Below are 21,046 nucleotides of genomic sequence, written 5' to 3' on the forward strand. Positions count from 1 at the left end.
TTTACAACAGGTAAACCTGCAGTGCCAAACCGAAAAGGGAGAATAAGGAGCACACCCTGAGAGCCTTTTTCTGTTGCTCTGTGGTAACAAAAATAGTCGTCAGATTCAAAAAGCAGCGAATTACAGCTGAACAGGAAGAATGGCAAGTGCACTTTGGCTCTGTACACATCCTCCAGCTTTAAAGCACATGCAAAATACAATCTTTCCCTCAAAGAACTCTGGGCATTGTAGTTTGTTAAGCGTTGCTGGAAGTTACAACTCTGTGAGGGGCTAAACTACAATGTCCATAATTCTTTGAGGGGAGGGTATGTTTCAAACGTGCTTTGAAGGTAGAGCGTACACACAGCCTTGAGACTGCATTCATAATTCTTCTGCAGCCTCAACTTAAATTCAAGTCTTGGCTGCAAAGGAAGACTCTTTGCAGCACTGGCTTATGTTTATGTCTTTATTATTTATTATTAATTTTTGAATAATGCCCTTCATCTGATTTCACAGGCTGCAGAGGGTTGCCGTATGTCCTCTTTTTCTAGGACACGTCCTCTTTTTCATGGGTATGTAAAATGAGAGTCGACATAGCAATCCATAGTTAAAAGTAGTACAGTGGTACCTCGGGTTAAGTACTTAATTCGTTCCGGAGGTCCGTTCTTAACCTGAAACTGTTCTTAACCTGAAGCACCACTTTAACTAATGGGGCCTCCCGCTGCTGCCGCGCTGCCGGAGCACGATTTCTGTTCTCATCCTGAAGCAAAGTTCTTAACCTGAAGCACGATTTCTGGGTTAGCGGAGTCTGTAACCTGAAGCATATGTAACCTGAGGTACCACTGTAGTTGGCAAATGTGCCCTCTTTTTTGCTCTTCAAAACATGGCAACGAAGAATGGTAGCTTCAATGGAAGCATTGCAGATATACTCCTAATTCTTCCTAGGCAAGGCATAGGCTCAAAGTAGAATCCCATTTTACACTCCTTCAGTAAGTCATGAATCATGGGCTATTGTGCATGAGGCAACTGTGTCTGCCTGGACCCCCCCCCTAACAATGGAGAGAAACAATTCACAACCCCTGATTCAGCATTACATCTGATTCAGGGACAGTGGCTTGGTTTTCCCTTAACACACCACAATGGTAAGCCAAGAGTTGATATTTGCTCATAAACCATGGTTTGCTCGAAAGAAACTAACCATGGTTCCATGATCCAGGTGCAATGCTAAGCATTGATTTGTTTCCTCCAAGCAATAGTGGGCAGGAGCAAAACTGCCCAGACTGGCTCAGTTACGGGAAACCATTAGGTGTGACATGAGAATTGGGTCATCATTTTAAAAAGAAGAAGTCTTAAACGTTTTAAAAGCACTTTTGGGTGTCTTGCACATTTTCTTCCGCATAACTGTGAAACCCCCGTAGATTTGCCCGTATCCAAGTTTAGACTGCAAGAACTTTGAAACAAAGACGTATTCTATTAAACAGCAAGACCTCTGTAAATTCCCTGCACATAAACAGACGAACAAATCGTAACACACCCCAGTTATGGCTGATGAACCTATATTGTGGATTCCGAAGAAAAGGCTTAGATTTAAAAGGCAAGCTTTTAAGAAGCAATGATTATCAACTATATATTGGAGAATCAACACGGCTTTCATTTCAAAAGGCAAGAAGGTTGCAGGTCAAAGTTATGCGTCTCCTCTACAGCACAGCCACAATAGAATCTGCTTAAAACCCTGAAACCTTATCTGTAAGAACCAGGCAACTAAAACTAACAGCACCATCTTAAGGCAAAAAATAGAAGCGCACACTAAGCAGGAAAAGAGGCAGGTTTATGGAGGGTCAGGCTAACAATCCGTCTTGCTCAGCACTGTTTATACCCAAGGTAGCCAGAGTGGGGCCTTCCACATGGGGTTGACTTCCCATCAGCCCTAGCATGCCCCATGGGCATAGCTCAGTTGGCAGAAAATGAGACTAGAGTCAGGGCTGGAGTCCTTCCATCCCATCCTTGGGGCTAGTCCAGCACCACCAACCAGGAACATACACAACCGCATAGCTGTCAACTTACAGATTTGAAAATAAGGGACCAGCGGCCGTGATCGTATAGTGGTTAGTACTCTGTGTTGTGAAAATAAGGGGCCAGGAGCCTCGAAAATAAGGGATTAGCAGCCAAAATAAGGGATCAACAATTATTTTTATAAAATACATATTTTGTTTTGTGTAAATGGCTTTAGATACCTATTAGGTCCATAAATTACCATATAGCATATATTCAACACAAAAAACAGCAACAATTTGTTGTTGACAAAGGACAGCGGGACATAGAAAGGGCCCCATTACCTTCAGTAGCTTATTTAAGGGACACCATCAATAAGGGACAGCAGCGGGACATGGCGCTGGGATAAGGGACTGTCCCACCAAATAAGGGACGCTTGACAGCTATGCACAACAGGGTCACTGTGTTTTGCACTATCGAGCTAGCGTGAGAAGCAACCACTTAAAAGCACCTTAAACAAAACTCGAAACCAAAGCTGGTAGGACACACACTATCTACTTACTTTCCTGCTGCATGAAAAGGAAATGGCCCCGAAACCCAGAGCACCTTCCCAAAATTTAACAACAAAGAGCTCCTTACTTTTTCTTGATCTGGAGAAGAACTTTATGCCCCCGGGAGAAGTGGATGCGTTGGAGCTAGGAGAGGAAGAGTCTTTGGAAGATGACCGGAAGATGCCGCTGAAGCTCATGCGCCGAGGGGAGCGAGGGGGAGATTCCTGGTAGGGGAAGGGGAACACGGTTTTGGGCGAGCCGGGACTGTGCTTGGATTTGACGGGGGCAGAGGCTGGGCTGGAAGGCCGGTTCTGGAGCCCCTTTGGGAAAAGTCCTTTGGAAGGGCTCCCTGTGTTGTAGCTGTCTTCCGCCTGCAAGGGAAAGAGAAATAAAAATATTATTCCAAGGCAGACCTCTGTCAAACCATTGGCCTAATGAGCATCTACTGCAGTGAATCTGCTGCAATAAAATATTGCCTGCCCTTCCTTAAAATTATCTTTTGCTGGACTAGCCAAACACTAGCATCTTTCCTGTGTTGGAAAGGCTGTGGAGAGATATGCTCATATTTTTATGCATGGTGGAGTCACACATTGATAAACATATTTTGGGGGGGAAAGTTGTTTCTCATTATTTCCAAAATTACAAAGCAATCCCTTCTGCCCAATTCGGGTCTTGCCTTGTTATCATTAGTCCCAAATTTTAAAAATAACCTTAAATGCAGAGATATAGTAATTTTTCCTATTATCAGCCGTCCGATTAACAACAGCCCGATACTGTAAACAACTTAGAGAAACCCCACTGAAATCTGATTAAATAATATTTGGAATGTGGCTCTATCTTGCTACGGAAGGGTAATTAAAGGCAGTTCAAGGATAGACACTTTTGGCTTCCTTTCTTTGCCTTTATAAATAGAGACTCCATTCTTAAGGAAATCAGCCCTGAGTGCTCACTGGAAGGACAGATCGTGAAGCTGAGGCTCCAAGACTTTGGCCACCTCATGAGAAGAGAAGACTCCCTGGAAAAGACTCTGATGTTGGGAAAGATGGAGGGCACAAGGAGAAGGGGACGACAGAGGACGAGATGGTTGGACACTGTTCTCGAAGCTACAAACATGAGTTTGACCAAACTGCAGGAGGCAGTGGAAGACAGGAGTGCCTGGCGTGCTCTGGTCCCTGGGGTCATGAAGAGTCGGACACGACTAAACGACTAAACAACAACAAAATAGATACAGAAGGTACTTTTATTCCACCCTCAACGTAAGAATCTCTGGGGAGAGGCTACTTGAACTGATAATGCATAAATAAACGTAACACTTGTGAACTGTGTACTGCATATGAAACCTAACGAGAATGTACCACTGGGCGAGTTAATGTTGTTCTTCTATTGACATGAAAACCAATAAAAATTATTTTTTGAGGGGCAGGAATATTGTCTGCCCAACACTGCAGGTGGTCGGAAAACAGAATTAAAAGTCAAATCCCACCTTCTTCTAATGAAAAGTTAAAATGCAGGCTCTCAATGGGTGACAAGGAGGACTCACTACCAACATAGGAAGACAAGACGCTACTTTATACTGGTCAGCCTATTTGTCTATCTGGTCCAGTGCTGCTGAACTTTGACAGGAAGTCCATCTCCATGGCCTTGGGGAAGAAGTCTCACCACCGTCACCTCTGACGTGATCTTCTAAATTTGGGACTGGACTTATGACCTCTTGCACAGAAAGCTTGAGAAATGATCCATCTCGGTCCCAACAGTTGCCATTTGTGGATGTGGAAAGAACGGGCAGTTTCTGGGATCCTGGTTAATGACATAAAATTCTGCCGCAACGGCCAACAAGACAAGCCATGCAGTTTTTTTGGGAAGGTGAACTGCGACAGTGGTGAGCTTGGGTCAGAGCAGAAATCTATGCCTTCTTAGACCTCCTACCTTCTGACCAAAGAAGAGCTGTTTTGCCTCACATGCACCACCCTGAGAGCTGATACAGTGGTACCTCGGGTTAAGTATTTAATTCGTTCCGGAGGTCCGTTCTTAACCTGAAACTGTTCTTAACCTGAAGCACCACTTTAGCTAATGGGGCCTCCTGCTGCCACCACGCCACTGGAGCACGATTTCTGTTCTCATCCTGAAGCAAAGTTCTTAACCCAAGGTACTATTTCTGGGTTAGCGGAGTCTGTAACCTGAAGCGTCAGTAACCTGAAGCGTATGTAACCCGAAGTACCACTGTAATGGCTTTTTATTGTATACAACATGCAGCAGCAGCTGTTTTTAAAACTCACAATTATATTTTAACCGGAATATAACAGTATTCCCTTTAATCGGACTGAAACGTGCTCATACGTTATAACAATCTTGGTCCTAGGGAGGGCGGGAAGCAATTACGCTGATATTAATGGCATGTACTGTGCGCATGACTATCTCAATTGCTTTATGGCTACAGCCATTAGCCTGGGGGAATGAGGGGAGAGACCTGTCATTTACTCTTGATGCTGCAGCAATTATTCCAGTCAGAGCACCTCAAGCGAGATAATTTGATTAATTATTTACCTTAATGACAAGGGGTAAAGAAAACATTAAAGCAGAAGATGAGTGTAAATACACACACACACACACACACACACACACACACACACACACATATCTGCTTCCCTATTGGCAATTCATTTAATCAATTTTTCCTTCTCTGAGCTTATCAGACATGATCCAGTCCTCAATAAAGAACACATACACAAGTACCCATGACTTCTAACGATACCCAGCCCATTCTTGATACCCCGGCAGCTACAGAAGCTCAGCTGCAGAAACCAAATCCTGTTTAAATATTAGTCAAGAAGGAAGGCAGTGGGGCCTCAGGCATCCTCAGATCTTCCACAGGCTGAGCAGCAGAGGGCGAAGGGAGCATGTGGAACCAAGTGCAAGCTGAAGGAGGAAACTCCAAAAACCAACCATTTGCCAGGGACCTCCATGCACAGGCGTTAGTCTGCAGAGCAGCTACGAATGATCAGCCCCACACCGAACTTCTCCACACAAGGCACGTGTGGCGATGCAAAACTGAATCTGGGATCCATAGCTAAGCTCCAGGCCCTTGCTACTCAGGGCGTTAAGCGTATTGTTCTTATTATTGCCCCCAGAGTACACAAGTGCTTCAGAAAGCCGCAAAAGCAAGACAGACGGAAGAGCTTGGAGTCTAGATTTTGGCACCAGAGGTATTTCCTTATGCCTCCACCTGAAAGCTCATTTAAACAGACAATACTGCCATGCACCTTTCAATGCAGTTGTTGTTGTTGTTGTTGTTGTTGTTGTTGTTGTTGTTGTTGTTGTTGTTTTGTGTTTTCCTGCATTTGGGTGTTTATATTTAATTGTGTGCTTTCTTCTGAACCATAAATCTTTTATATTATTTTCAGGGAAAGAACAGGATTTGTTTAATAAAGATTTAAGAAGAAAATAAAGTACCCAATGAAGTGATGAAGTGAGGGACAGATGTATTGTAACAAGCAGCACCATGCATGGTTTGAACGGCAGCATTCCTTATGGAAAATCCACAGCTAAGTACAAACATTAACTCAAGTCTCCACATTTTAGGCAGAATTTGCTGATCCAGAGTCTCTACATGGAGACGAGAGAGAGAGAGAGAGAGAGAGAGAGAGCGCTTTTTTTCTATTAAAATTTTTTTAGGGGTACTCTGATTTTCCTACTCATATTGAGGCCAAACTTGTTCACAAAATGTTTTGGGGTATGTGTCCCCTGCGCCCCCCTAGAAAAAAGCACTATATGTATATGTATATATGTACGTACATACATATACAAACACACCTCTAAAACTACTTTTACTCATCTCCTTGAATTTCTTTTCCCCTCCACCTTTTCTTCTTAACTTATACTTTGTTTCCCCTCCCAAAAACTTATATTCACTTCCTCCTCTCATTATCTCATTCCTTTCTATTCCCATTTACAGTGGCATGTCAGTTTAAGAACAGCCCTGTTTATGAACTATTTGGTTTACAAACTCCGCAAAACAGTGTCCCGGTTTGCGAACTTTACCTCGGTCTAAGAAGGAATCCGAACGGTGGAAGGGCACCAGCGGCAGGAGGCCTCATTAGGGAAAGTGTGCCTTGGTTTAAGAACGGTTTTGGTTTAAGAACAGGCTTCCGGAACAGATTAAGTTCGTAAACCAAGGTACCACCTGTATTATTATTTTAAATTATTAACCTTTTACCTCATCTCCTAATTCCCTTCAACACTTTCACTGACTTCCAAGGCCATATCTGACTCCTGGGCCTGAAGCAAGTCTGTGGTGCCAAGGTCCACGTGGCCCTCTGTTTGACTAAACCAACTGGCAGTGGCCTCTCCAGGGTTCAGACTGGGGACATTCCCAGCCCTATCTGAAGATGCCAGGAATCGAACACGGGGCCTTCCACGTGCACAGAGGATGCTTTAACACTTTAACAACCCTTCCCTGATATGAAGAAAAATTCTTTCCCTTAGAAGAACAGGCCCGGACACATGGGAGTTCCTTATTTCCTTCAAGCAAAGGGAGCGACGGCGCATACCAGATTAAACTAAACGATATGCTATCGGTCTTCATGTCAAGGTGCAGTTAGATTAGTGTCATTTGAGGCGAGGGAATTTCTGCCCGTGGTATACCGCTGCAGAACGTAGCTCACGTCTCTCCAGATAGCTTTATCAGACTGTACATACCTCCTCAGAGGCAAATGCAAGATTAAATGGGCTGTTAGTGTGTGTCAGTGTGTTCTGCATCTGGCTGGGGTTTGGGTAAGGACATAAGGCGACGGTGTTTTCAGTCCTGTCCTGAGTTTGGTGTGTGATCAGCGCAGCTTCTGTTGTTCTACGGTTCAGCTTCCACTCAAACCTACATCACCATCCCCTCCAACATTTATCCGATGAAAATAGGGACCTTCTATACCTAGACAGCATCTTAAAAAGTACCTAGACAGCATCTTAAAAAGTAGATACATCACCTTGCCAACAAAGGTCCGTATAGGTAAAGCTATGGTTTTCCCAGTAGTGATGTATGGAAGTGAGAGCTGGACCATCAAGAAGGCTGATCGTCGAAGAATTGATGCTTTTGAATTATGGTGCTGGAGGAGACTCTTGAGAATCCCATGGACTGCAAGAAGATCAAACCTCTCCATTCTTAGGGAAATCAGCCCTAAGTGCTCACTGGAAGGACAGATCCTGAAGCTGAGGCTCTAATACTTAGGCCACCTCATGAGAAGAGAAGACTCCCTGGAAAAGACCCTGATGTTGGGAAAGATGGAGGGCACAAGGAGAAGGGGATGACAAAGAACGAGATGGTTGGATAGTGTCTTCGAAGCTACCAGCATGAGTTTGACCAAACTGCGGGAGGCAGTGGAAGACAGGAGTGCCTGGCGTGCTCTGGTCCATGGGGTCACAAAGAGTCGGACACGACTAAACGACTAAACAACAACAACATTCTCCGTCAGGAAGCTTCTCTCGTGTTTGATCTCGCCACACACATAGACGTTCTATATACACCTGTCACCTTAAGCCAACTTCACTGCCTCAACCTACCTCGCAGGATTGTCGTAAAGAAAAAATGTGTGAGGGAAGGGATCCTGCACAACACCTTCCGCAGATAAACGAAACGAAAGTTTTAGCAGCAAGCTAAAACTGCCAGCCGGCAGTTAAGTCTGGAGGAGCAACAGAACCTTGTGTTATAACCACCATTTTCAAACTCACAGCAAGGCTAAAAATGTCACAAGCTGGGCTGGGGAGGAAGAAATGAGTCAATCAGTATTTGCAATAGGTCTTCCCCAGGAGGTACCAACGCAATCTCGTCTGCCTACAGAAACACTCTCACCAAGTGACACATAATTTACCCTTTAGGTTTGAAAGTTACAGGCATACCTCGGAAATATTGCAGTTTCGGTTCCAGGCTATCACAATAAAGCAAATATCGCAATAAAGCATGTCACACACATTTTTGGGGTGTGAATATATAAGTTCTGTTTACACTATACTGTAGTCCATGGGTAGGCAAACTAAGGTCCAGGGGCCAGGGCCAGCACAATCGCCTTCTAAATCCGGCCCACGGATGGTCCCTGAGCCCTGGGGAGGCCGGGATATAAATAAAATTTTTTATTATTATTATTATTATTATTATTATTATTATTATTATTATTATTATCAGCGTGTTTTTACATGAGTAGAATGTGTCCTTTTATTTAAACTGCATCTCTGGGTTATTTGTGGGGCATAGGAATTCATTCATTTTTCCCCCCAAAATATAGTCCGGTCCCCCACAAGGTCTGAGGGACAGTGGACCAGCCCCCTGCTGAAAAAAATGGCTGACCCCTGCTGTAGTCTATTAAGCCAGGCCCCCTAGCCAGCTCAACTCCTGTAGCCAGAAGTGTGGGTCTTCCTCCCCCTGGAAGCAGCTGGGCTGCCTGCAGCTGTACCCGTGTCCTCATAAGGAGCAGTATCTGCGAAGCACAATAAAACTGCACGTGCATGTACAAGACTGAATCAGGCACTCTCCAATCTTTGGCAGAAAATTATATTTTCATCTGCAGACGAGAAGCAATAATTCCTCATCACTGATGGTAGTGGCGGCGACCCCAAAACATTTAAAGTGCTGTAATGTAGCTTCACTTAAGAACCGGGGTTTTTTTTGTTCTCAGGCAATCAGATTCTACACTCCTAAAGTGTGTCGTGCTTAATGCTTCATTGTGAAAGGTGTGAGTCAGCTCCGCAGAATTTAAAATGGATCTCTGCTTACTAAGGCAAAGGGTTTTGTGAAACGTTAACAGCCAGAAAGACGCGTTCCTGGCATTTTTCTTGAAGCTGTCCCAAGAGGTGAAATATCGCAAGAGTAGCAGACTTAACAACAAAGCTCTTCCCCTGTCCTTTCTGCACAAGGGGAGGCAAAAGAGGAAATAATAGCTTGCTCCTAATATGCTGGAAAACAATGAATTCTGCAAACCATGGTTTGCTCCATTCAGACACAAAACTATTATTTTCCAACAACTCAGTACTGAATTGGCAGCGTGCAGAGAGAAGGAGATCATATCCCCATATATTGTGACTGTTCATACAAGTAATGCCAAACCATGGTTTAGCATTGCTTCTGAATGCACACCACTGTCTGTGTTTGAGCTATTTCTTTTGGGCTGCCTGACAGTTGGATTTCTTACATTCTAAACCACTTTTAGTGGGCTTTTGCCTCTCTTGGAGGGATTTTAGCTTGCTAAAAGGTCTGTTCACACGTCCAAGGTGAAAAAGTTATAGCAAGGCCATGCCTCCATTTTCCTCACACAGCAAGCTGGTCCTGTGGAACCAGATCCACAGGTCAGGATAAGGGTGCCATAGAAGAGGCCTTTCCCCAAGACCACTTGACCACATCATCAACACGGAAGGGACCAAGGGACCTTGCAGAAACTTCCACTTAAAAATATTCAGCTGAATCAGCCATATCTGGACAAACCAACATGGCCGACGTGAACTCAGTGAAACAGGTCTCTGAATTCTGGGAGGATTGATGGAAGCACCACCAGTTTTCACTAGCAAGAGATAGAAAGACTCAGAAAGTCCTACCTTCCGTGAAGCATGCTTCTCTGCACTGTCCACATCTCCATCCAAGAATGGCATGGCAAATGAGCTGAGATCCTAGGAAAAGAGAGAAAAGAGGGGAAATTATAGTCTTTCAATTAAAGTTTCTAAAGGGCACACATACTAGAATATAAATGCAATATGTAGTATGTAAAAGGAAGCTTCAGAAGTCATTTTATAAAATGAAAAGCAGCTCTGGGATAGTTAACGCTGAGTGGTGCAGTGGTGTGGGGGTCACTTAACTTATTTGCTGGCTATTTATTCACTCCTTTGAGCAGTTTCACCCTTCCACTGTACAGTCCCTGGTAATGTTTGCCTTCCCAAAGAGGCATTTTCTTAAAAAAATGTTTAGGGGTACTCTCATTTTGACTCAAGAAAATACCATTTTATAGTTCAAATTGGGGAAAATAAATACAGTAAATGGACAAAAGATTCACAAAATGTTTAGGGGTATGCATACCCCTGCATCTCCCCAGAAAAAAAGCACTGGGGACTGCTGTGGTGGGAGGGTAAATGGCATTTCCGTGCGCTCTGGTTTCTGTCACGGTGTGTTCCATTGCGCCAGAAGCAGTTTAGTCATGCTGGCCACATGACCCGGAAAGCTGTCTGTGGACAAACGCCAGCTCCCTCAGCCTGAAGTGAGATGAGCGCCGCAACCCCATAGCTGCCTTTGACTGGACTTAACCATCCAGGGGTCCTTTACCTTTACCCTTTTTTACTTATTTATCTATTTATCTATTTTCATCACACTTTTCTATATAAAATACCCAACACATCAAACAAAACTAAAACAACTAGATCATAAAATGGATTAACTATGATCCAAACCCACAGAGAAGAGACGGACAGACATAAACTATTTTCCAAAATATATAGTAGGTGAATCAGCTGTCACATAGAAACTCCGAGGGAATGAGATGCTAATAGCATTTTTAGATGAAAACCTATTGTCTCAACAGTAAACCTAAGATGTATGAATATGACAAGTATGTGTTTGCAATTGCAGGTGTCGGGGAGGAAGTCTTGTCAAGATAGGGAGACGTTCCTTCCACTGTATTAAACAGGGGACTTGCCTGTGCAATGTGTTAAGGGACATTAATCAGATTGCCAACTTAAAGAACCAACAGGAACACAGGGAAATGGAAAGGGGAGAATTCTATACTTTATTTTATTTATTGCATTATCGCCCTGCCTTTCTTCCGTGGAGCTCAAAGTGGATTACAGTGGTACCTCAGGTTACATACGCTTCAGGTTACAGACTCCGCCAACCCAGAAATATTATCTCGGGTTAAGAACTTTGCTTCATGATAAGAACAGAAATCGTGCTCCGGCGGCGCGGCGGCAGCAGCAGGAGGCCCCATTAGCTAAAGTGGTGCTTCAGGTTAAGAACAGTTTCAAGTTAAGAATGGACCTCCGGAACGAATTAAATACTTAACTTGAGGTACCACTGTAACATAATTACAGTAATGATTCAAAAAAACCACTGGTGATAGTAACACAAACCACCTGGCATTGGTGAACTTCATCTTATAATTCAGCAGTTTCATGCTAAAGTCTCCCTCTGAAGGTCTTCTGTTCAAGAATGATCACTTCAACATCAGTAACCTGAGGTACCACTGTATATTGTTCCCCCCCTCCAAATTTCATCCCCACAACAAGCATGTGAGGTAGGCCAGGACAAGAGCAAGTGATGTCACCCTGTGAGCTTCATTGCCAAGTGAGGATTCAAACCCTGGTCTCCTAGGTCTTAGTCCAACGCTCTAACCACTACACCACAGTGGCTCGCCAATTGTTTGTGAAAATGGAAATTCTTCCGAACATACTTGTTAAGACAGAATCATATAATCATTGAATAGTATTGGTGGAAGGGACCCTGAGGGTCATCTAGTCCAACCCCCTGCAATGCAGGAATCTCAACTATAGCATCCATGGCATTAAAAAGCAAGGAAGGAGAGTCCACTGTCTCCAGAGGGAGTCAGTTCCACTGCCAATGAGCTCTTACTTTCAGAAACCTCTTCCTGAAGTTTTAGCCAGAATCTCCCTTCTTGTAAAATGAAGTCATTGGTTTCAATTCTACCCTCCAGAACAAGGGGAAAAACAAGCGTGTTCCATCTTCCTTGTGACAGCCCTTGAGATATTTGAAGATGGCTATTATATCTCCTCTCAGTCTCCTCTTTTCCAGGCTAAAGGTACCCAGCTCCTTCAACCATTCCTCATAAGTCTCATAAAAGTCTGAAGTAAAATCAGAAAACAGGTAACATGGCTATCCTAGAGGCTTCAACACTTTCCCCAACCCGGTGCCCTCCTGATGTTTTGAACTAAAACTCCATTCATCCCTGACCATTGGTCATGCTGGCTGGTTGGGATGAGAGATGTTGTTCAAAGCATGTATTTCACGATGGGCAGGTCCATATTGCATTCAGGAAGGTGATTAAAATTTACCTGGGGTCAACTTTTCCTTCACAGTTGTGAGACTGAATCCTTCAACGCTCTTCACTATTTTGGTTCCTTTTAGTCCCTAAAGCAGACAAAAGGTTCCTTATGGCCCTTCTCCACTCTACACAACAACTCTCTCTTTTCCAGAAAAGGGAGAACAGGAGATCTAAATCTACTCCTGCTCTCTCACACATGATACATGTTCTGCCCATCTTCTGAGTCAGTTAAAAGTAGCCCTGTTAATTCCAGCTCATTCTCTTTCTAGAAGGTTCTGGATTAGAATGCTCTCAAATGCAGAATGAGGGCAGGACCCTGATTTCCCTAGCAGCCTCTCTCTGCATACCCCAGTATCATATTCCCAAGGGTAACTCAATAAAACACAAACATTTGTTATACATAATATCACCGCTCGCAATCTTCAGACCTTGCAGGAAGCAGAAGGTATCATATTCCCAAGGGTAACTCAATAAAACACAAACATTTGTTATACATAATATCACCGCTCGCAATCTTCAGACCTTGCAGGAAGCAGAAGATATTCAGAACAGAATATTGCAATCGGTGCAACACTTCAAATTAAATTCAAAGGAGATGATCCCTTTGTGCCACCATTCAATATCTTTCCATTAGCAGGAGCTATGTTCTCGTTAAATTAATTATCAATAATTAACAAAAGCCGGGGTAGCTAGGGTGGTATTTGCACTGGTGATCAGACAGCTTTGAGTGATGCGAAGAAAATTACACTTATGAGACAAATATGCCCAAGTCATCTTTAATTAAGGAAAATAAACTGTAATTGCATCCCTGCCTCTGCTGATTGCTCACTGCCGGATCGGACTTTTGTGCTTATTAAACAATGTGCTGTTTTAGTATGTTGCTATGTATGGAAGTGGGGATGCGGGTGGCGCTGTGAGTTAAACCACAGAACCTAGGACTTGCCAATCAGAAGGTCGGCAGTTCGAATCCCCGCGACGGGGTGAGCGCCCGTTGCTCGGTCCCTGCTCCTGCCCACCTAGCAGTTCGAAAGCACGTCAAAGTGCAAGTAGATCAATAGGTACCGCTCCGGCGGGAAGGTAAATGGCGTTTCCATGCGCTGCTCTGGTTCACCAGAAGCGGCTTAGTCATGCTGGCCACATGACCCGGAAGCTGTACGCCGGCTCCCTCAGCCAATAAAGTGAGATGAGCGCCACAACCCCAGAGTCGGCCACGACTGGACCTAATGGTCAGGGGTTCCTTTACCTTTACCTATGTATGGAAGTGAGAGCTGGACCATAAAGAAGGCTGATCGCCGAAGAATGGATGCTTTTGAATTATGGTGCTGGAGGAGACTCCTGAGAGTCCCATGGACTGCAAGATGATCAAACCTATCCATTCTTAAGGAAATCAGCCCCGAGTGCTCACTGGAAGGACAGATCCTGAAGCTGAGGCTCCAATACTTTGGCCACCTCATGAGAAGAGAAGACTCCCTAGAAAAGACCCTGATGTTGGGAAAGATGGAGGGCACAAGGAGAAGGGGACGACAGAGGCAGAGATGGCTGGAGAATGTTCTCGAAGCTACCAGCATGAGTTTGACCAAACTGCGGGAGGCAGTGGAAGACAGGAGTGCCTGGCGTGCTCTGGTCCATGGGGTCACGAAGAGTTGGACACGACTAAACAACAACAAATTTAGCAAACGTGTGCTGAGAATGAGCACAGATGAAGAGGAGATAGTGTTGCATGAACCCTAGGTTCAAATCTCCTCCTAGGACTGGGTTCAGATCCTTTCTCAGGTGCACGAAAGGATTTGTGCCCAGCCAAAGTACAACGCTCTATCCTCTACCCTGCAACCTTTTCGTGTTAAATGCCACGTTCTCTGTTGGATTAATCTGCTTCTCAATAGCCCACTGTGCTCAATAACTCACATGTGTCCGCCAGTGAGTGATGGCCACTATTGAAGAACACTTTCCAACCTGCAACCTCTTCAATTCGGGACAAATAATGGTCACTGACGGGGAATTATTGGAGCCGCATGAGATGCAGAAAGAGAGAGAGCAATTCAGGGAAGTGAGGGCATCAGAGGGATTCAAGTCAGATTTCTTTCAAGTGATTATTTTTGCTTAAGGACCTAAAAGAATAAATCAATAATGCTAATCTCAAATTCTTGGCATCTCAGACAAACCTAAATTAGGTGATCCAGTGGCCTTTTACATCTTAAGCCCCAAATCTGGAAAGCACCAGAGGTACCCAGAAAAGGGCATATTTTCCAACATTTCCAAAAAAGGGAAGCAACAATTTCAATCACAAATGCCCTATGAAACCTACAAATGTCCTATGAAAACTGTTTTGCCTTGGGAAGGATCCACAGGCAAAGTTGTGGCTTGGTGCAGCGGGGAAGGAGGTCAGCCACCCATGACAGTCCCAACTCTCCTGCTCTCTCATACCAGATTTCAAAGCTGAAGCTTCAAGAGCCATGAGGTTCCAGAGATTGCCTTGTACAAAGAGAGAAAAGCTTGGAGATGTGGGTCCAGTGTGGTGTAGTGGTTAAGAGCGGTAGTCTTGTAATCTGGGGAACCGGGTTCGATTCCCTGCTCCTCCACATGCAGCTGCTGGGTGACCTTGGGCCCGTCACACTTCTCTGAAGTCTCTCAGCCCCACTCACCCCACAGAGTGTTTGTTGTGGGGGAGGAAGGGAAAGGAGAATGTTAGCCGCTTTGAGACTCCTTAGGGTAGTGATTAAAGCGGGATATCAAATCCAAACTCTTCTTCTTCTTCCCCAACAACCCATAGTCTCCCCTGTGCACAGCTCCCTAGACACCAAACAGTAGAGCTCCCCTCAAAACTGAGTATGAGCAGAAGCTACTTGATATATAAGCTTGGCCCACCATATCTCAATAACACATAGTGAAGGCCACAGACAAGTATCTGCGGGTCACGCAGAGAGGAATCCCTACACCCTGCTGTTAAAATGCAGAATCAGAGTTTGTGAAAACCCATTTGTTTCTTCTGATTTATAGCGATGATTTAATTCAAGGCTCAAACATTGGTTCATTCTCTTGGCTTTGACATTCTGCACACTTCACCAAGGATGTGTGTGTGTGTGTGTGTGTGTGTGTGTGTGTGTGTGTGTGTGTTTTCTCTTGAAAGAGTGACAAGCTAAATTGTCAGGTGCCAGAACTGAAGTGGCTGGCTTTCAACGTGACTCCAAAAGTGTGGGTGGTAACAGATGCAGAACAGTACATTCACACAACCCGGTAAGCAGTGCAGCCTTCATCGATCTCTGATCCTTCAGGAGGCAAACACAGGAAGAGCTACAACAGGAGAATGGATGGGAGGAGTACCAAATCAAATCAAGCAAAAAGAAACCCAAGAACTTGATTTTTTTTTTTAAAAAAATCTGCTTTGGTTTTTGTGAATAATAATTATAATAATTTACTTATACCCTTTCCACCTGACTGGGCTGCCCCAGCCACTGAGAAAGTTATTGTTTGTGCAAGTAGGCTGCACATAAAAATTGTATGGATTTGTCTATGCTATTTACCAGCTGCCTCTTATTTATACTTTGCTTTCATTTCTGGAAAGAAACTGGCCCCAAGGTCTACATTAAAAGGATTTATAAAGCTGCCACATTTCTAAATCTTTACGTTGTATAATGTAATTCTATTTGCGACTGGTGGGACTTGAGGTTCTTTGCTTTTTGTAGTTCTTTTGCGCTCAGAATTATGAAGTCCTCCTGTTGCGGATAGAACATTCGTCACAAACAGCAGATGGACACCTACAGGATAAATAGAACAGGATTTTCTGTACTGCTTTTCAACAGGAGATAATGACAAAAGATGCCTGGATCTTTTTGTGTTCCCTGCGCAATGTGGGGCCCGCACAGTTATGAAACTTCTGCTTAAAAGCACAATCCGTTTGCTTCCGCTTTCCTGGGATTATGCTGCATTGAACACAGTGGGACTTACTTCTGAGTAGACATGCTTAGGCTTGCATTGTACATTCCTGTGTTCAGATCATTGAACGGCCTGGGAGCTATGGCATTGCAGACCTGATGACTGCCCCCTGAATGTACTATTCATCATTTATTGGATTTAAATCCCACCTTTCTCCCATGGAACTCACGGCTGAATGCATGGGGTCCCCATCACGTCTCTCATCCAGGCAGGGTCCAGACTCTTAATCTCAAGGTTGTTGGTTCGACCCCCACACTGAGCAAAATTTTCCTGCATTGCAGGGGGTTGGACTAGGGGGCCCTCAGGCCCCCTTCCAACTAGTCTATGATTCAGCAAAATGGCTGCAGCCCATGCCCCATGGTTATGTTTGTATTTTAATATCACTGAAAATCACTGAATGCTAGCATTCGATTGATGTTGGAGAGAGACTGAGTTGAGAAATAAGACCAAGGGTACATATTGATATAGAAATGTATTAGATAAAATGTAAAGCAATATACAATAATAAGAGTACTTTCATTTGTAAAAAAGGAATATACAACGGGATAGACAGGAAGTCCAAAGTGTTGGTACATATATGATTTTGGAATAGTTTTTTGTCCTTGTTTTTTTCTTTAGGTATATACTTTGTATACAACTTTGTATATGAACTTTGTAGAGTGGTACTTCTGGTTGCGAACGGGATCCGTTCCAGAGTCCCGTTCGCAACATGAACAGAACGCAACCTGCTTCTGCGCGTGTCGCGATTCACTGCGTCTGCGCATGCGCGTGATGTCATTTTGTGCACCTGCGCATGCACGAGCTGCGAAACCCAGAAGGTATGACTGTACACATGCTGAAAATTATATTATAATAAGCCTTGTAAAACAAAACAAAACCCTGTACTCATTCAATCGGTGAAGTGTCTAGCATGCAAAGAAAGTAGACAAAACCCATCTTTGCATCCCAGCGCCATGTTAGCAACTTGAACTAAACTCTGCCTTCTAGAAAACCACAGACCATAAGGTTTCATGCTAGGCACAGAGCGTCTTGCAACTGTCATGCTCTGTGCTCAGGCAAGGCAGAACACAGGCTGGGTACCAGGCAGACAGAAGCAACACTAAGTAGAGAAAGACTCAAACTGAATGCAGGCCTTCAGGCTATCTTCCAGGAACCCAAAACCTCTGCGTTGCCCCCTCAGGGAACAAACTGAGCTCCAGCCCTATGTAGCCCTGTGTGCACAGCTGCTTCCAAATTGTGAGTTCTGCCCAAACCAGAAGACAATCCTTCACTTACAGAGGCACAGCCCTCTCCATTGGTCTCCTACTGTGATGGAGTGCAAGAGTCTCTGCCTGCACCCTTGTCCTCCATGAAGTTTCCAGAGTCTGAAGATGGCAGTGCCACATCCTCTGGCCAGGGGGACACATGCGTCACAGAGTGGCAAGGCTTCCAGGGTGTGACACATGTGCCCTTCCCTTTCTCCATCACCTGAAGGAGACTCCTGGCGCCTGACAGTAACCTTCTCTGGACCAGGTTGAAAGCACCGCATAAACGCGGCGCCACAGCAGCGATCAGCTCTGCCTTTAAATTTTGTTCTATGCCGTTGTCCCAATCACGTAAAAACGTACAAAATCTCAAAAACGCAAGCAGAGCGAAGGCCACGCTTCCACCTCTCAGCAGTTTAGGAAAACAGCTGTTCTTCCTGCTTGCTCTGTGCATTCTTTTTGGTTAATGACCATGAGTAATTCTCATGAGCAAAGAGATCAGCTGGCACGCAAGGATATTAAAGCCTGAAGATTACCGTTATTATCAATTGTTTACACAGTGCTTTTGATTCGCAAACATCTTTCGAATCCTTGATTTGGTTCATCTTCACAACAACTCTGCATACAGGGAAGCCATTGTCATTTCCATTGTTTCACAGAGATTGGCAGCTCAGGTTGGTGGAAGAGTCGTCTCTGGTCAAGGTTATTCAGGAGAACAACATTCACCATGCACTCAAAACCTTCGGTGTGTTCCTAGTACTATACAGAGCATAAGTATAACTGTACTGAAATATACAACTGTACTGAAATATACTCGGAGTTGAGAGTGGATTTCATGCTCTTTATTCAGCTCATAGTGGTGAGGAGGAATGGAAGTTCCCCCAGAACGTCTGCTTTATATACATTATTTACATAATGGGCCCCATGTGATTGGCTAATTCTGGGATTCACCTGTAGGCCAATCAGGTTGTGGATTCACTTCCACCTGGAGCTGGATTGGGTGGCTCCTGTGGACCAATCAGACTGCTGCATTCTGGATCCTATTCAACTCAGTACATAACATGCACTATAGTCAAAATGTGAACTGTCCACGTTTTTGGCAGATAAGCAAGTGGGGTGAGCGAGAGAAACACAGGTACGTGATGGATGTTCAGCCACAGTAATGACTTCTACCCTTTCTCACGACAACTAATGTGATGTAATTTACTATACGGTAAAAAAACCAGCATTAAATACAACAGATACTAATATGCATAAAATAAGGTAAAATAAATGGTAAATAAACAAAATTGAAGACTTAGGAATTTAAAAGAGAAACAGAAAGTCTATGTAGACCCAATAGGGTCAATTTTTCTGAGAAAATGTCTGAGGTTTTTCTTTTTTTTCACCCTTCCACTTTGCAGAATTTCCCCAGGATATTCTCCATCTTTTTTTCGGTGTGTGTGAGATGGCTGCCATCCCCCACTTTCCCTCCAATGCTGTGGAAAGATGGTAGATCTGGGGCAAGGTGAGAGATACAAAATGGTGGCCAGACTTGATGTTGCTGCCACTTGCCGTGGCAGGGGCAGCAATAACAACAAAAACTCCAAACTTAGGAAAACGAAAAATAGCTGTGCTGTTCTCACAGTTAATGGTGAACTCCACCCCAGGAAACAATTAGAGAATTTCTATTCCCCTTGGAGAAATTTTGTGAAATGATGTGTCATCCTTCCCACCTGTACTCATCCCTTTTCTCCACCCACAATTACGGTGGGAAAACTCATGAGTCCACAAAGAGCTCTAATATTTCCAGATCTATATTCTTTGTGCATCTCAGCATGTTGGGGGGGGGGGGGAGCTACGCTGCTTCAATTCTAGAGTCTGTCCATGATTAGTGTCAAGCTTTGTTAAGATGGAGGCAGATGAAACTGAATTTAAAAAGACAAAACTGTGAATACATTTTTTTTTGTACCAGACTGTTCTGGAGACACAACCTGCTCTTATCAAAACATCTTCCGTGTTATGCAGCTAAAATGAGATGTTCGGGAGTTGGCGGAAGTAAATTTGAGAGATTATTCCTTGTATTATTATTTTTTTAAAAAAATAAAGTATGTGTCAAGAGTAAGTCTCTGGAGAACAGCAGGCAGAACGTGGCAGGTCACAACTTGCATTGCATTTTTTTCATTTTCAGAGAGACAACTCACAGGATTCCTGGGCAGCTACCAGGGTCTCAAGGCCTATTGTAAACACCTGTCCCTGGGTCTCTGCTTTGAAATATGTATGCTGGTGCTTTTATCAGTCCCAGGCAGTTGATGTACTGAAACTCTGAGGCACTGGTGGAAGTAAAAATGGCTTCAAGATGAGCACCCAGTTAGGAGGGACCCCACTTACATAGAAGAGAGACCACTGAAAGGTACTTGGCTGAGGAAGAGACTCAACAAAGGGAAGTTTGCAGCAGGGGCTCAAACCTTAAACTGGTCTGGTTAATGTCCACAGCAATGTGTTGTGAGATGACTCACTTGGAGTCCACATCCCATAGCCCCAAGATGCTCTGTGTTTGCTCAGGAAAGTGGATGAGTACAGTAGAACAGTGTTTCCCAACCGGTGTTCCGCGGCACACTACTGTGCCGTGAGACATCGGCTGGTGTGCCGTGGGAGGGAGGCGGGCGAGTCGGGCGGCGAGACGCGGGGCGGCGGCGGCGAGCAGCGGCTGCCCAGCGCGGGGCTCTCGCCGTCTGCCTGCCTGGCTGCCTGCCTGACGCGCAAACCCCCGGCGCAGGCGCCCCGCTTGTTGACACAGGAGGGGAGGGGGGAGAGGAAACGCTGCTGGTGTCGCTGCTCCTCGGCGGCGGCTCCTCCTCTCAGCCCGCCCTGCCTATATTTGCACCAATCCCCGCCCACTAAAGCATTCGCGCCTCCCAATGGGAAGCCTTGCCGGGCGGCGGGTGCTGCTGCCTGAGAGTTCTGAAGCCACGCCCACTTTCCCAGAGACTGGCGGTTCTGAGGGATCCAGGGCAGGGCCGGCGCGCGCGCGCTTCTTGCTGCCCGGGCGCTTGCTCTAATCCCGCCTTCCCTGGGAGGGAGGGATGGCGGTGGCCGCGAGCGTCCGGGGTGGGGCGCGCGCTGGCTCTCCCTGGCGGCCCCCGTGCCTGGCGTTCTATCAGTGCGCCTCCTCTCTCTTTCCCCACCCATCCTCCACGTGCTGCGCTCTAACCCGGAGTTAGAAGCAAATTAGAACACGCCCCCCGTGTGTGGTGTGTTTTTTGTGCTGCTCCTCTTTTTTTAGGGCTTTTTGGCGGCTTTTGGGACGGCGTCGAGGGGTGGCCGCCTCAGCTGCCGCCGTCCCTCA

The 21,046-nt window shown here is 45.0% G+C and overlaps 1 protein-coding gene across 4 annotated transcripts in view; it reads right to left on the minus strand.

The window, feature by feature from the left end:
* PRKAG2 (protein kinase AMP-activated non-catalytic subunit gamma 2) overlaps window positions 1-21,046 on the minus strand; it is a 201,297-nt gene that overhangs the window by 125,913 nt on the left and 54,338 nt on the right. For 3 of the 4 annotated variants that reach the window (XR_003709227.2, XM_028751341.2, XM_028751342.2), the window contains exons 2-3: window positions 10,095-10,166; window positions 2,611-2,893 (exon numbers count right to left, since the gene is read on the minus strand). Coding sequence is in view for 3 of the 4 variants with exons in the window: in XM_028751341.2 (XP_028607174.2) it covers window positions 2,611-2,893; window positions 10,095-10,166 (355 nt within the window). In the remaining variant the exon portion in view is untranslated. Of the gene's footprint in view, window positions 1-2,610; window positions 2,894-5,972; window positions 6,039-10,094; window positions 10,167-21,046 lie in introns of those variants that run through there. The other variant, XM_077936732.1, reaches the window with a different exon arrangement.

This window comes from Podarcis muralis, chromosome 12, assembly GCF_964188315.1.
Source record: "Podarcis muralis chromosome 12, rPodMur119.hap1.1, whole genome shotgun sequence".
NCBI classification, from domain to species: domain Eukaryota; kingdom Metazoa; phylum Chordata; class Lepidosauria; order Squamata; family Lacertidae; genus Podarcis; species Podarcis muralis.